Here is a 15,130-nt window from a genome sequence, read left to right on the forward strand (position 1 = left end):
CCGAGATGATATTAAGGGATGAAGGAATGTGTTGTTTGTTGATCATATATAACACAAAATCATGCTTATTGGACTGTTATGGTAGATGAAGGAAAGTATTGCATGGCCGAGATGATATTAATGGATGAGGGAATATGTGTTTGTTGGTCATATATAACACAAAATCATGCTTATTGGACTGTTATGGTAGATGAAGGAAAGTATTGCATGGCTGAGATGATATTAATGGATGAGGGAATATGTGTTTGTTGGTCATATATAACACAAAATCATGCTTACAGGACTGTTATGGTAGATGAAGGAAAGTATTGCATGGCTGAGATGATATTAAGGGATGAAGGAATGTGTTGTTTGTTGATCATATATAACACAAAATCATGCTTACTGGACCGTTATGAAAATTGAGGCACAGTTTTGTTTTTCGTTTTTGCTCTTTGGTGTCGTAACCCGAGGACTATGCGTAATAATAATAATAATAATAATAATAACAATAACAATAATAATAATAATAATAATAATATGTCGCCATTTCGCCAGATAATCGACCGCTGTGATGTGTCCTTCCACCACCTGGTCACCCCAGTACAGCCTGGCAGCATTCACGTCCACCTCAGTCAAGTTAATTTGCGTGTGTCTCCTGGTGAGTCTTGCAATGTTTTTTTTTTTTTTTTTTTTTTTTTTTTTTTTTTTTGTGTGTGTGTGTGTGTGTGTGTGTGTGTCGAACCAACTCAGTAGTCTTCTTTTTTCCTTCATTTTCTTCAATTTTTTCTTTTTTCTTTTACAGACTATGAGTCTCTCCCACTCCTAACTCATATATTCTCTCCTCCCCATTAAGAACAAAACAACAAATTACCGCACAGCTTAAAAATCCACACACACTTATCGTTGCAGCAATCATCGAGCTCCTCAGCACCATCGCCACAACGCTGTCAGGGCTGGACAAGGCAGACGAGGAAAAGACAGAGGAGATACGCGACTGGTCCGGCCTATGGAAAGTCAAGCCACTCACTAAGGAAGAGTTTACACTACTGGATGTGGGTGAGTTACTATTACTATTATTATAAGAGGTTAATGAATGTTATGTTTGTAGTGGGTGACAATGTATAAGGTAACTTTGTATGAGGCTAGATGGTGTGGGGTGGGGTGGGGTGGTAAGATCGTATGGGTTGAGAAGGCAGTGGGCTATGTTGTATATATCCAGCCAGCATAATTTTTTTCATGTTCGCAGAGGACGGTGAAAAAGCGTTTATTTGTATGGGATGTGATAGTATAGAATGTGTTTGAAGTGGGTGATATTGTATGGGGTAAGATCGTATGGGTTGAGAAGGCAGTGGGCAATGTCATATGTACCCAGCCGGTGTAATTTTTTTCATGTTCGCAGAGGACGGTGAAAAAGCGTTCATTTGTATGGGATGTGATAGTATAGAATGTGTTTGAAGTGGGTGATATTGTATGGGGTAAGATCGTATGGGTTGAGAAGGCAGTGGGCGATGTTATATGTATCCAGCATAATTTTTCTCACATTCGCAGAGGAAGGTCAAGAAGCTATCATGAGCGAGGGGAGTGAGGTTGCCAAGCCTAAGCCAGCGTGTAAGGATGGCAGTGGTGATGAGTGTGCGGAGGTGATGCTGGAGTGCTTCTTGATCACCCTGGAGGCTGGCTCTTCAACCTCCCCCATCCCTCTCATCAAACTCCAGACCAGCGTTAATACTCTTGTTACCGGCTTCTACTCTAAAAAGGTAATTCCCTCAAGATCTTTCACATTTTCATTAATTTATCGTTCCACTCAAAAAAGGGGAGTTTCAGGGTTGTTTCAGTTTCCCATTTATTATCCTGTCCACGTAACAGAACATGAAACACTCCAAAAAGTTTATTTTCAGAGGGGGTTAATTTTTTATTCATCATTTTATCCATTTAGCCAGATATGAAACTTTCTATAGAATTATCTTTTATGATGTTTTGTTAGTTTCAAAGTTCATTTTCCGCTGACTTTTGCGTTCGAGGAGGTTCTCCCGAGAAAAACTTTTGCGGTCCAAAAAGGTTAAATATTACAGATGTTGATGCTATTAGTCGTGCTGTTCTCCTACTGTTCTTTTACTTATTCTTTTACTTATATTTCTTTCTGCTTCTTCTCTTTTTATGGTATGACATGTTCCTTTGCCCTAGAATAACACATGTTGATACTATTAGTCGTGCTGTTCTCCTATTGTTATTTTACTTACTGTTTTACTTCTATTTCTTTCTGCTTCTTCTCTTTTTATGGTATGACATGTTCCTTTGCCCTAGAATAACACATGTTGATGCTATTAGTCGTATTGTTCTCCTAGACAGCCAATATTTGCTCCCTTTGCCACAGCTTCGTGTCAAAGGCAACCTCAACTTGGAACTGGCCTCCTTCAACCCTCGCCTGGCAGTGTGGGAGCCTTTGCTGGAGCCGGTGGAGAAGACAACCACCGTGGGACAGCCGGAACACAAGCCTTGGGCCTTTGAGTTTGAGGTACATTGGAATTAGTCATAGTTCCCTTGAGCCTCTAGATAGTTAGGTATTTAGTGTGATAAGTTTTCCATTGAGTGCTAGGTTGGTACTGCTCACAATAGCTATTTCGAAAGGCCAGAAAAAGAGATCAGTCAGGTTTTAATGAGTTCTTGGGGGTTCATGGTACAGAAGAAGGGTCAGGCTCCCAGAAGGATGAAAAAATAACCCAAGAAAAGGTCCACAACTCCTTGTCTGCCTTGTCAAATGTGTGTTCTTGGGCGGCGAAATGTTTAATAATACACTCCTAATATTAGTGTTAGCATCGTGACCTGGCTCTGCACTTGTTCCAGTTACCATTTCACCACCAAGATTAAAAGGCTCTTATTTTAAAACACTCCAGCACCCAAGTACACCTATTTAACAAGACTTTCCTAGGAGTTTTGGGCATTTCCAGGAGCAGTTGTATGACTTCTCTGTTAGTTTGACCCTTCTTCTGTACCATGGATGTGAGGAAACAATCATTAGAGCCCTCCTGATCTCCTTTCCGGCCCTTGAAAATAGTTGACATGAGAGGTGGAAGTGTCTGACAATGCCAACCAAAGGCTCACCTGTCATCAATGTGTGTCTGCCTTGGAAACCTACAGGTGGGGTATCATATCACTACACCCATAACCTTCTCTCTTTACCTAAACTCCCAGTCTTGGCTTGCCACTCTGTTGCTTTCATGATCTATCTGTTAATGTTAGCTCTTGAGTTGAGTGCACTGACAAGGCAAAGATTAGCCCGGTAGCAGCGACGGGCCATATTTGTGGCTTTATCATGTAGCAGCGACAGGCCAAATTTGTGGCTTTACCATGTAGCAGCGATGGGCCACATTTGTGGCGTTACCATGTATCAGTGACAGGCCAAATTTGTGGCTTTACCATGTAGCAGCGACAGGCCAAATTTGTGGCTTTACCATGTAGCAGCGACAGGCCAAATTTGTGGCTTTACCATGTAGCAGCGACGGGCCAAATTTGTGGCTTTACCATGTAGCAGCGACAGGCCAAATTTGTGGCTTTACCATGTAGCAGCGACAGGCCAAATTTGTGGCTTTACCATGTAGCAGCGACGGGCCAAATCTGTGCCTTGATATAAACCCCCTAAAAAAGATGATACATAATCTGATCACAAATGCTTTGATACATATTATGAAATGGTTTGTGTGAGGGATGATTTTTTCTCATTTTTCTCGTTTAGAAGGACCATTAAGAAACATGATCCCCGCTGCTACTGGGTTAAGATACCATGGGCTCCCTCTGGTTGGGGTACCTCACATGTTATAACTGGCAGGACACATTAACTATACACCTTGCAGATCAATGTATGGATGGTACCGAATATCTAGCTTGTCTTTCTGCACAGGTGACGCAGGACATGTCGAGTGGAGACAGCACTGTGGTGTCCCCGGTGGGCTCTGTGCCGGGCTCACCAGATATGGAGGAGGTGGACTTTGAGGAGTTCCATTTTCCTGATCCGGTCTGCACCATATCCCTGACTGCGAAGGTAGGTGTGGGGTGTGCCAGACACTACCAAATTTTTTTTTTTATTTATTTATTTTTTATTTATTTATTTATTTATTTTATTTATTTATTTTTTTTCACAACAAGAGAGACAGCTCAAGGGCACAAAAAAAGGGAACAATAATAAAAAAAAGCCCGCTATTCGCTGCTCCTAAAAAGAATCCAAAGAGGTTGCATTTTACTGTGGTTTAGAAGACTTTAATTTATACATCTCTCTCTTTATCTATCTTTCTATTTATCTCCATCTCTATTTAATTCTCTGTTTCTCTCTCCTTAATTGTCTTCCTGTTTATTTCTCTATTTAACTCAATGTACTGAATGGTTCTTTCCTTTACATCCCCCTTTATAACAGGACCCCATGGAGCTCACGGTGACCAAGACCTTCATGGAGGTGGTGGGCATCCTGTCCGAGGCGTTCTCCGAGGCATACAAGCGCAAGGTGACGGATGCCAAGACGCTGAGTGCCCCGTACCGCATCGCAAACTACACCGGCATGCACATCAGCGTGGAGGTGGCGCAGTCAGGCTTCAAGGTCAGTCTCTTGTGCATTTGCCATCAATCTAAATATTCTTCCCAACTTTCCAATGCAAGAATGACATGTTACAGGCTCTCTTTTGTTTTGCTCTTGGCCAGTCTCTTATACAATATTAACCCATCAGCTGCAATTGACAAGGATTTGGCCTTCACTGGTAGCCTGGTAACATATAGTCCCAGGTCTTTCTCTGCCTCTGTGGTGGATAGTGGAGTGTTTCCCATGTGGTATCGGTGTGTTTGATATCCCCTCCCAAGGTGCAGGACTTTACATTTTTCTTCATTGCATTGTAGCAGCCACTTTTTGTTCTGTTCCTGTAGCTTGGTGATGTCTTCTTGTGGAAATCTGCAGTCAAGGGGCTAAGGGCCATTGATAACCTTTTGAAATACAGACATGCAGCCATTGAGTGTATAACTGAAAGAAATACATTGAAAGACAAACATTATCTTCTTTTCTCCCTTCAAAATTTTTCTCCTTCTCCCGCCAGGTTGCCACACAGGGAGGCGAGGGTGTGGAACAGGTGACAGTGGAGTCCGGCGCCCAGGTTGATCTGGAGGAGGTGAAGGTCCTCACCCCCAAGCACAGGAGGGTGGCATCACTGGTGACTGACTGCCAGAGCATCCAGGACCGAAGGCTTGTGCTCAAGGTGTGAACAAGACCGCAAGAGTTAGTTTTCAAAGATGTAGGGTTGTGCAAGTGTACTTCATCATCATCATCATTATTATCAGCTATTATTAATCTACTGAAAATTAACCCAGTAGCTGCGGGGGTCATGTTTCTAAGGTTGGGTTAGGTTAGGTTAGGTTAAAGGCCCCTCTAAGTAAAATAATGAGAAAGAATCATCACTCACGCAAACCATTTCATAACATATATCAACACATGTGTGATCAGTTTATGCATCATCTATTTTGGGAGGTTTATATAATGGCAGAAATTTGGCCCATCGCTGGTACATGGTAAAGCTGCAAATTTGGCCCATCGCTGCTACCGGGTTAAGGGCTTTCTCAATGTTCCTCTACTGTATATTTTGCATCATATTGTGTCTTCTACAGCTATAGGTAGGTAGATAGGTAGATGTTGGATTCTGAGCCTCAAAAGTCAGTCAGGGATGGTTAGTAAAATAGTGACAGGCAGATCTAGAAGACAGTGACCAGTGTAGCTTGCCTTCCCTTCCTTTATCCTTCAAACATAAGGAGCAAAAGCTGGGTATAATGTATTGATTTATATCCCCTAACCTCCCTTCCCTCATCTCATTTCTTCTATTTCATTTCATTCTTCTATTTCCCTTCATTTCCAGATCCCGGGCCTGGACTGCACCTGCTCCATCCCTGTGGCACGGGCCGACAAGAGGTACTTTGAGGTGGAGCACAGGAACTCCGGTGAGAAGTGGGGCATTGTGACCAGCATAGCCATGGAGAGCGGCTGCAAGGTCATCACACTTAGCTCCTGTGTCGAGGTATGTGTGTGTGTGATGGGATTATTATTATTAGTATTATTATTTTTATTATTATTATGAGGCGAAACCGTTTAAGAGGGAGGAGGGCAGATACTATAAAGTGCCTGATTAGTAGCCCCAAAACACCTGATATGCTGAGAAAATGAATATGACCCTCTGTATCTTCCATATTAATCCCATGAAGCCAGTCTGTGTGTGTTTGTCATGGCATTAACCATTTGGATATGCCTGTGGAAATTTAGTCCAGTAATTGAGGACGTATGGCTAGTATGCTCAGTCACTTTTCTTGGCTTTCTCCTCATATTAATTATCTAATGAGTGTTTTGGGGGGGTTTGCGGCACAGAGGAAGGGTCAAACCACCACCAGGGTCATAAAACTATCCCTGAAAATGCCCAAAACTCATGCAAAAGCCATGTAGAATAGGTTTAAGAATATGCCCCTTGTGTAACTTCCATATTATCTGTATTCCCATCAAACCAATCTGTGTGTTCATCAGGTGATCAACCACTTGGACGTACCAGTGGAGGTGTACTACATGACAGAGCGCGGCAACGAGGTGGAGGCCGTGGTAAGTCTGGGCCCGAAGGAGAGCGCCCTGCTGCCCCTGCACGCCGCCTACAGTCCCACGGCGGAGCTCTTCTTCTGTGTCGAGGGGTAAGGATGGTGGGGAGAGAGAGAGAGACAGAATGAAAGAGAGAAAAAATGAGAAGAGAAGAGGAGAGGAGACAGTGGAAGAGAAGAGGAGCTAAGGGAAGAGAAGAGGAGAGAAAGGAAGAGAAGAGGAGAGAGAGAGAGAGACAGAATGAAAGAGAGTAAAAATGAGAAGAGAAGAGGAGAGGAGAGAATGGAAGAGAAGAGAGAAAGGAAGAGAAGAGGAGAGAATGAAAGAAAGAAAAGAGACAGAATGAGAGAGAAAATATGAGAAAAGAAAAGAAAGGCAATGACAGAGAAGGAGAAAGATGACAGAAGAATATAGAAGACATATAAATAGAGGGACAGACAAGGAGGGGGGGGGGGGGGTAACAAACCATCTTGCATACACAACAAGCAGGGAGAAAATGATGGCACACAGGGAGGGTCAGGCAGGGAGCAGGGAGTGTTACATGTGTGTGTGTGTGTGTTCGTATGTTCCAGGCACAACGTTTGCATCCTGCCCTTCGTGTGGCGTCTCCTGCAGAACAACCCAAACTACGAGATGAAGGTCAGCTGCCCACCCAAGGATGTCAGGGAGATACACGGCACACCCTTCCTCATGTTTGTAAGTGAAACGGTTTTATTTTTTTCTTGCAGGAGCAGTGCTTAGAGGGCTTTCTTTTTTTCTGTTTTTTTCTGTTATTTGAGTTATATGTCTGTATGTCTCCCCCTGTCTCCCTTTCCTTCTCCATGTCTCACCCTGTCTCCCTTTCCTTCATGTCTCCCCCTGTCTCCCATTCCTTCTCCATGTCTCACCCTGTCTCCCTTTCCTTCTCCATGTCTCATCCTGTCTCCCTTTCCTTCTCCATGTCTCACCCTGTCTCCCTTTCCTTCTGTATGTCTCACCCTGTCTCCCTTTCCTTCTCCATGTCTCACCCTGTCTCCCTTTCCTTCTGTATGTCTCACCCTGTCTCCCTTTCCTTCTCCATATCTCACCCTGTCTCCCTTTCCTTCTCCATGTCTCACCCTGTCTCCCTTTCCTTCTCCATGTCTCACCCTGTCTCCCTTTCCTTCTGTATGTCTCACCCTGTCTCCCTTTCCTTCTGTATGTCTCACCCTGTCTCCCTTTCCTTCTCCATGTCTCACCCTGTCTCCCTTTCCTTCTCCATGTCTCACCCTGTGTCCCTTTCCTTCTGTATGTCTCACACTGTGTCCCTTTCCTTCTGTATGTCTCACCCTGTCTCCCTTTCCTTCTGTATGTCTCACCCTGTCTCCCTTTCCTTCTGTATGTCTCACCCTGTCTCCCTTTCCTTCTCCATGTCTCACCCTGTCTCCCTTTCCTTCTCCATGTCTCACCCTGTGTCCCTTTCCTTCTGTATGTCTCACCCTGTCTCCCTTTCCTTCTGTATGTCTCACCCTGTCTCCCTTTCCTTCTGTATGTCTCACCCTGTCTCCCTTTCCTTCTGCATGTCTCACCCTGTCTCCCTTTCCTTCTGTATGTCTCACCCTGTCTCCCTTTCCTTCTCCATGTCTCACCCTGTGTCCCTTTCCTTCTGTATGTCTCACCCTGTCTCCCTTTCCTTCTCCATGTCTCACCCTGTGTCCCTTTCCTTCTGTATGTCTCACCCTGTCTCCCTTTCCTTCTCCATGTCTCACCCTGTCTCCCTTTCCTTCTGTATGTCTCACCCTGTCTCCCTTTCCTTCTCCATGTCTCACCCTGTCTCCCTTTCCTTCTCTATGTCTCACCCTGTCTCCCTTTCCTTCTCCATGTCTCACCCTGTCTCCCTTTCCTTCTCTATGTCTCACCCTGTGTCCCTTTCCTTCTGTATGTCTCACCCTGTCTCCCTTTCCTTCTCTCTGTCTCACCCTGTCTCCCTTCTCTCTGTCTCACCCTGTCTCCCTTCTCTCTGTCTCACCCTGTCTCCCTTCTCTCTGTCTCACCCTGTCTCCCTTCTCTATGTCTCACCCTGTCTCCCTTCTCTGTCTCACCCTGTCTCCCTTCTCTATGTCTCACCCTGTCTCCCTTCTCTGTCTCACCCTGTCTCCCTTCTTTCTGTCTCACCCTGTCTCCCTTCTCTCTGTTTCACCCTGTCTCCCTTCTCTCTGTCTCACCCTGTCTCCCTTCTCTGTCTCACCCTGTCTCCCTTCTCTCTGTCTCACCCTGTCTCCCTTCTCTGTCTCACCCTGTCTCCCTTCTCTCTGTCTCACCCTGTCTCCCTTCTCTCTGTCTCACCCTGTCTCCCTTCTTTCTGTCTCACCCTGTCTCCCTTCTCTCTGTTTCACCCTGTCTCCCTTCTCTCTGTTTCACCCTGTCTCCCTTCTCTGTCTCACCCTGTCTCCCTTCTCTCTGTCTCACCCTGTCTCCCTTCTCTGTCTCACCCAGTCTCCTTCTCTCTGTCTCACCCTGTCTCCTTCTCTGTCTCACCCTGTCTCCCTTCTCTCTGTCTCACCCTGTCTCCCTTCTTTCTGTCTCACCCTGTATACCTTCTCTCTGTCTCACCCTGTCTCCCTTCTCTCTGTCTCACCCTGTCTCCCTTCTCTCTGTCTCACCCTGTCTCCCTTCTCTCTGTCTCACCGTGTCTCTGGTCTCTGTCTCACCCTGTCTCCCTTCTCTCTGTCTCACCCTGTCTCCCTTCTCTCTGTCTCACCCTGTCTCCCTTCTCTCTGTCTCACCCTGTCTCCCTTCTCTCTGTCTCACCCTGTCTCCCTTCTCTCTGTCTCACCCTGTCTCCCTTCTCTCTGTCTCACCCTGTCTCCCTTCTCTCTGTCTCACCCTGTCTCCCTTCTCTCTGTTTCACCCTGTCTCCCTTCTCTGTCTCACCCTGTCTCCCTTCTCTCTGTCTCACCCTGTCTCCCTTCTCTCTGTCTCACCCTGTCTCCCTTCTCTCTGTCTCACCCTGTCTCCCTTCTTTCTGTCTCACCCTGTCTCCCTTCTTTCTGTCTCACCCTGTCTCCCTTCTCTGTCTCACCCTGTCTCCCTTCTTTCTGTCTCACCCTGTCTCCCTTCTCTCTGTCATACCCTGTCTCCCTTTGCTTCTCTACATCTCCCTTCTTCCCTTCCCTTCAGGCCTCCGGTGAAGTTGAACAGATCCTTTGGGAGAACACCAGCCGTCGCACCATGAAGAGCACACTGTACCGGGTCCACCTCCACCCCTGCCTGGTGCTGCACAACCTGCTGCCGGTGCCCATCTCCCTCGAGCCGCCCGGTACCATGACCACCAACGTCATCATGCCCGGCGCATCGCTAAACCTCACCAAGGCACAGCTCGGCACCTGCTACCTTGAACTCCTGGTAGGTAGAGGAAGAGAGTAACACCAAGGCTTCCCAACCTGTCAGTCTGTTTATACTTGTTATCTTACTGTTATTACCTATTGTTTTACCTAGGCTCAGCTCTGTACCTGCTACCTTGAACTCCTGGTAGGTAGAGGAAGAGAGTCACAGCAAGGCTCCCCAACCTGTCAGTCTGTTTATACTTGTTATCTTACTGTTATTACCTATTGTTTTACCTAGGCTCAGCTCTGTACCTGCTACCTTGAACTCCTGGTAGGTAGAGGAAGAGTCACACCAAGGCTTCCCAACCTGTCAGTCTGTCTAATTTTACCTTCTACTTTGCTTGCTGTTTTACCTATTGCTCTCGGTACTTTATAGGGTTCAGAGATGCTTTAGCAGTACTTCTAAACCTGTCAGCACCATCATCATCTGTTTAACATCAAGTTGTTCCATAATCTCACATAACTTTCGACAGTCTATGATGTGCTTCCAACTCTTTCCCTGCCTCAGCCTCTCCAGTGGCCAATGCTGGCAAATCCTCACTACCTCCACATCTTCCTTGGCCTGCCTGGCAAACGGCAACCTAGCACTTCCACCCCAACAGTTCTCCCCAGTGCCTCACTATCCTCCCTCCTCTTCACATCTCCAAACCACTGCATTCTCCTCACTGTCAGCACTGCACTCAGCTCCTCAGTCCCCATCTCCTTGCCACCTCCTCACTGGACACCCCCTCTGATCACAGCCAACCAATACATCCTCCAACTTCTTCATTATAGGTCATCTCACAGACCCAGAGAGCAGTACAAGTTTCCGTCCAATTTTACCTTCGTTTTTCCGCCAGCTCCTGGACTACCTCTCTCGGGACTGGATCTGTGGCAAGCCACTCGAGGCCAACCCGCCCGAGCTAAGTGTGTGGACCTTCAAGTCTCGCGGGGACATCATGGGCGGACCGCTGGACCTGGACCTGGGGATGCTTGCCGTCAAGACCCGGCAGCGCCTGTCCCTCAGCCTCTACTGCCCCTTCTGGATGATCAACAAGTCGGGACTCATGCTGACCTATCGGGTAAGCTGAAGACTGTACTGAGGGAGCTTGGGTAGTCTTAGGATGTAGGGTCATGGTATTTAGTATTGAATTGTCTTACGGTACTAAACCTGCTTTTTATACTAAGAGGGAAAGGAAGGAAGGAAGGGAGACAGGAAGGAAGGAAGGAAGACAGAATGAGAGAGAGAGAGAGAGAGAGAGAGAGAGAGAGAGAGAGAGAGAGAGAGAGAGAGAGAGAGAGAGATTTACATAGATTTACATGGATATTTAGACCACACAGACCCTATGGTCCAGACTAGGTGGTCTGTCCTTAACCCGGTAGCAGCGACGGGCCAAATTTGTGGCTTTACCGTGTACCAGCTATAGGCCAAATTTCTACCATGATATAAACCCCCCAAAATAAATGATGCGTAAACTGATTACAAATGCGTTGGTACTATATATTATGAAACGGTTTGCGTGAGTGATGATTTTTTCTCATTAATTCGCTTAGAAGGGCCTTGAAGATACATGATCCCTGCAGCTACCGGGTTAAACCTAAGTGAATTTATATTAATGAGATGGCACCAAAACTTTGCATTTCTACTTCAGTGAATATTAAGTTGAAGGAAGTGTCAGTCGAGCTTGTTTTTAACCCGGTAGCAGCGGGGATCATGTTTCTTAATGGTCCCTCTTAGCGAGAAAAATGAGAAAAAATCACCCCTCACACAAACCATTTCATAATATATATCAAAGCATTTGTGATCAGGTTATGTATCATCTATTTTGGGGGGTTTATATCATGGCACAAATTTGGCCCATCGCTGCTACACGGTAAAGCCACAAATTTGGCCCGTCGCTGCTACACGGTAAAGCCACAAATTTGGCCCGTCGCTGCTGCACGGTAAAGCCACAAATTTGGTCCGTCGCTGCTACACGGTAAAGCCACAAATTTGGCCCGTCGCTGCTACACGGTAAAGCCACAAATTTGGCCCGTCGCTGCTACACGGTAAAGCCACAAATTTGGCCCGTCGCTGCTGCACGGTAAAGCCACAAATTTAGCCCGTCACTGCTACCGGGTTAAAGGGGTCAGAGAGAGAGAGAGAGAGAGAGAGAGAGAGAGAGAGAGAATCAACTAGAGAGAGAAAGAGAAAATGTGTGTGTTAACTGAACCATAAAATCACCTATGTATTATTTTCAGAGGCTGAGGGAAGGCACTTTACCCATGAACTTTTGCACTCACCAAATTTACTTTCGGTCACAGTTCTCAGGAATGTAAAGTTGCAGCCTGTGTCAGTCCTGCCATTTTTTTCTCATTTTTTTTCTATTTTCTCTTTTTTTTTATCTTTAGTTACCGATGTGTGTTATTTCCAGAGTAGTGATTTTAACAAGATGGATGCTTCTACATTTTTTTACAAAGGAAACATTTTTGAAAGGACTTTTTTCACTCCATAACAAAACTAATTACTACCACAAGGTTTGCTGTACTAAATAGTTAGCAAAGCCTTCCTTCACTAACCACCAAGAGTAAAAATAAATGCATAAGATTGATATAATAATAAAGGGAAGATGAAGAGTACCATTATAGGCTCTTTGGAACATTAGCAATACATTTTTCCTATTCCTATTTCCTATATCTCATTTTTCCTATTTTTCCTGTTAATAAGATGCAGTTCAAGGAAAGGAGGGACAATATACAAGCTCTTTGGAATGCTAGAGATACATTTTTCCTATTCATTCATATTTTTCCTATTTTCCTACTTTTCCTATTTTTTCCTCTTAATAACAGGGATGGAGTATTCATATATAAATACATTCAAATACCGTATTTGGGTGTTCGTACTCGTCTTCAAATAATTATTAATAGAAATCAAAGTATTCTTATACGTATTCGAGTACAAGGGAAAAGTATTCGTATGTTGTTAATAATCTGACAAATACTTCAAAATTTATAATCATTGATAACAGCCGTTGTTCCTTACAACCTCAGCCTCCTGGGCAGACATGCAAAATTGTGTGTATTGAACAGGTTCATGAGCTCATTTTATTGTTGCATAAATTTAGGACACTGCTTCTTTACTCAGTTACGTCAAGAAGGTATTTTTCAGTGAAAATTATTCATGAATGTATTCATGAATACTTTTAAGAAGTATTCGTATTTGTATTCGAATTAAAATCATTTCAGTCTATTCAAATTTGTATTCGTATTCATTGAAATTTGAAGTATTCGTATTCATATTCAAATACACAGTTCTTGTATTCAGTCCATCCCTGGTTAATAAGATGTAGTTCAAGGAAAGGAAGACCAATGTATAAGCTCTTTGAAACACTGGAGATACATTTTTCCGATTCCTATATCATATTTTTCTTATTCTTCCTTTTTTTTTTTTTTTTTTTTTTTTTTTTTTTTTTTTCTCTCTAATCCTGACATTCAGTATTAAGAGTATGGAAGTGCTGAGTGAAGTCCTTGCTTTGTCTGTGGGCTTTATTATGGTCATGTTTTACCCTCATATTATATGCTTAGTGTGTCTTCATCTTGCATAGAGTTCTTTGTGGCATTCAGATGAGTGTAATTTTATTCTTTAGGATAAAAACTTATTTGTCATTTGCTTAGTAGTGGTCTATGATACTTATTTTCTGTTCTCTGTATATATATTTTCATTGATTCACAACAGGTTTTCTGACCCATATTAATATAGTCTGCATTAGGGGAAAGGGTTGGATTGAAACATCTGAAATAACTTACAACCCTACTTAGTTTACACTTAAAACAAGATAGTACAGCATTTTAGCTATAACTAATGGACGATTGGACATTATAATATTTTAGGTATAGCTGACAACCTTGCCCAGTACTTCATGATATTTCTCTTCTCCCTCAGAATAATTGTTGCTCCTGAATACACTTTTAGATAAGGCTGTATAGTAGTTTGGGGTCACAGATTCTCAGATTTCTAATAGGCTGTAAAAGAGTGACTTCCAGCTCCTAATCCCTCATTCTGCATTACTTTCAGAGACAGAGGAGTTAGTCTTTCTAGTGTTTCTCATTCTTCAGTTCTGGAGAATATATACTCACAAATCTTGGCTATTTTCTACTTAATATTTATAAGGAAGAAACAGAATACAGTGGCTAGACTTTTGCCTTTACATATAGTGTTTCTCATTCTTTCTTTCCAGAGAATATATACTCACAAATCTTGGCTATTTTCCTCTTAATATTTATAGGGAAGTAGCTAGTCTCTTAGTATGTAGTGTTTCTCATTCTTTCTTTCCAGAGAATATATACTCATAAATCTTGGCTATTTTCCTCTTAATATTTATAGGGAAGCAGCTAGTCTCTTAGTATGTAGTGCTTCTCATTCTTCCTTTCCAGAGAATATATACTCACAAATCTTGGCTATATTCCTCGTAATATTTATAGGGAAGCAGCTAGTCTCTTAGTATATAGTGTTTCTCATTCTTCCTTTCCAGAGAATATATACTCACAAATCTTGGCTATTTTCCTCTTAATATTCATAGGGAAGTAGCTAGTCTCTTAGTATATAGTGTTTCTCATTCTTCCTTTCCAGAGAATATATACTCACAAATCTTGGCTATTTTCCTCTTAATATATATAAGGAAGAGACAGAACGCAGATGGAATACTCATCATAAATTTGCACCACACTTACACACAAACAGACACTTAATCACACACATACATACACACACACAAACTAACAAACAAACTGCCAGTCTCTTATACCTGTCAATAACTCCATCCTCTGTTATGAACGGCAGAAGTCTCATAAAGTAGAGCGCTCGTTCTTAACACACACACACACACACACACACACACCTGGGAGTAATAATGCAAGATTATATGCAACCAGGAAGTCATAGAAATCGGATCTTTGGTGATACACATAACATGGTGAGAAATGTAGGCATAGCATTCCACTACATGGACAAAGAAATTATGAAAAAATTAATAACTACTATGATCAGACCTAAACTAGAATATGCGGAAACAGTGTGGTCTCCACATATGAAGAAACACATAGTAAAACTAGAAAGAATACAGAGGATGGCAACAAAAATGGTTCCAGAACTGGAGGGACTGACATATGAAGAGAGACTAAAGGAAATGGACTTGCCAACACTAGAACAAAGAAGAGAAAGAGGAGACCTAATACAAAT

General features: G+C 43.5%; 1 protein-coding gene across 2 annotated transcripts in view; it reads left to right on the forward strand.

The window, feature by feature from the left end:
• LOC126981123 (intermembrane lipid transfer protein Vps13-like) overlaps positions 1-15,130 on the forward strand; it is a gene marked incomplete in the record, with an annotated part of 66,210 nt that overhangs the window by 25,354 nt on the left and 25,726 nt on the right. For both annotated transcript variants that reach the window (XM_050831836.1, XM_050831835.1), the window contains 12 exon segments: positions 538-640; positions 892-1,038; positions 1,531-1,739; positions 2,357-2,497; positions 3,881-4,021; positions 4,391-4,570; positions 5,058-5,216; positions 5,868-6,026; positions 6,524-6,681; positions 7,162-7,285; positions 9,728-9,952; positions 10,773-10,994. In XM_050831836.1, coding sequence (XP_050687793.1) covers positions 538-640; positions 892-1,038; positions 1,531-1,739; positions 2,357-2,497; positions 3,881-4,021; positions 4,391-4,570; positions 5,058-5,216; positions 5,868-6,026; positions 6,524-6,681; positions 7,162-7,285; positions 9,728-9,952; positions 10,773-10,994 — 1,968 coding nt within the window.

This window comes from Eriocheir sinensis, chromosome 46 (assembly GCF_024679095.1).
Source record: "Eriocheir sinensis breed Jianghai 21 chromosome 46, ASM2467909v1, whole genome shotgun sequence".
Classification (NCBI taxonomy): Eukaryota; Metazoa; Arthropoda; class Malacostraca; order Decapoda; family Varunidae; genus Eriocheir; species Eriocheir sinensis.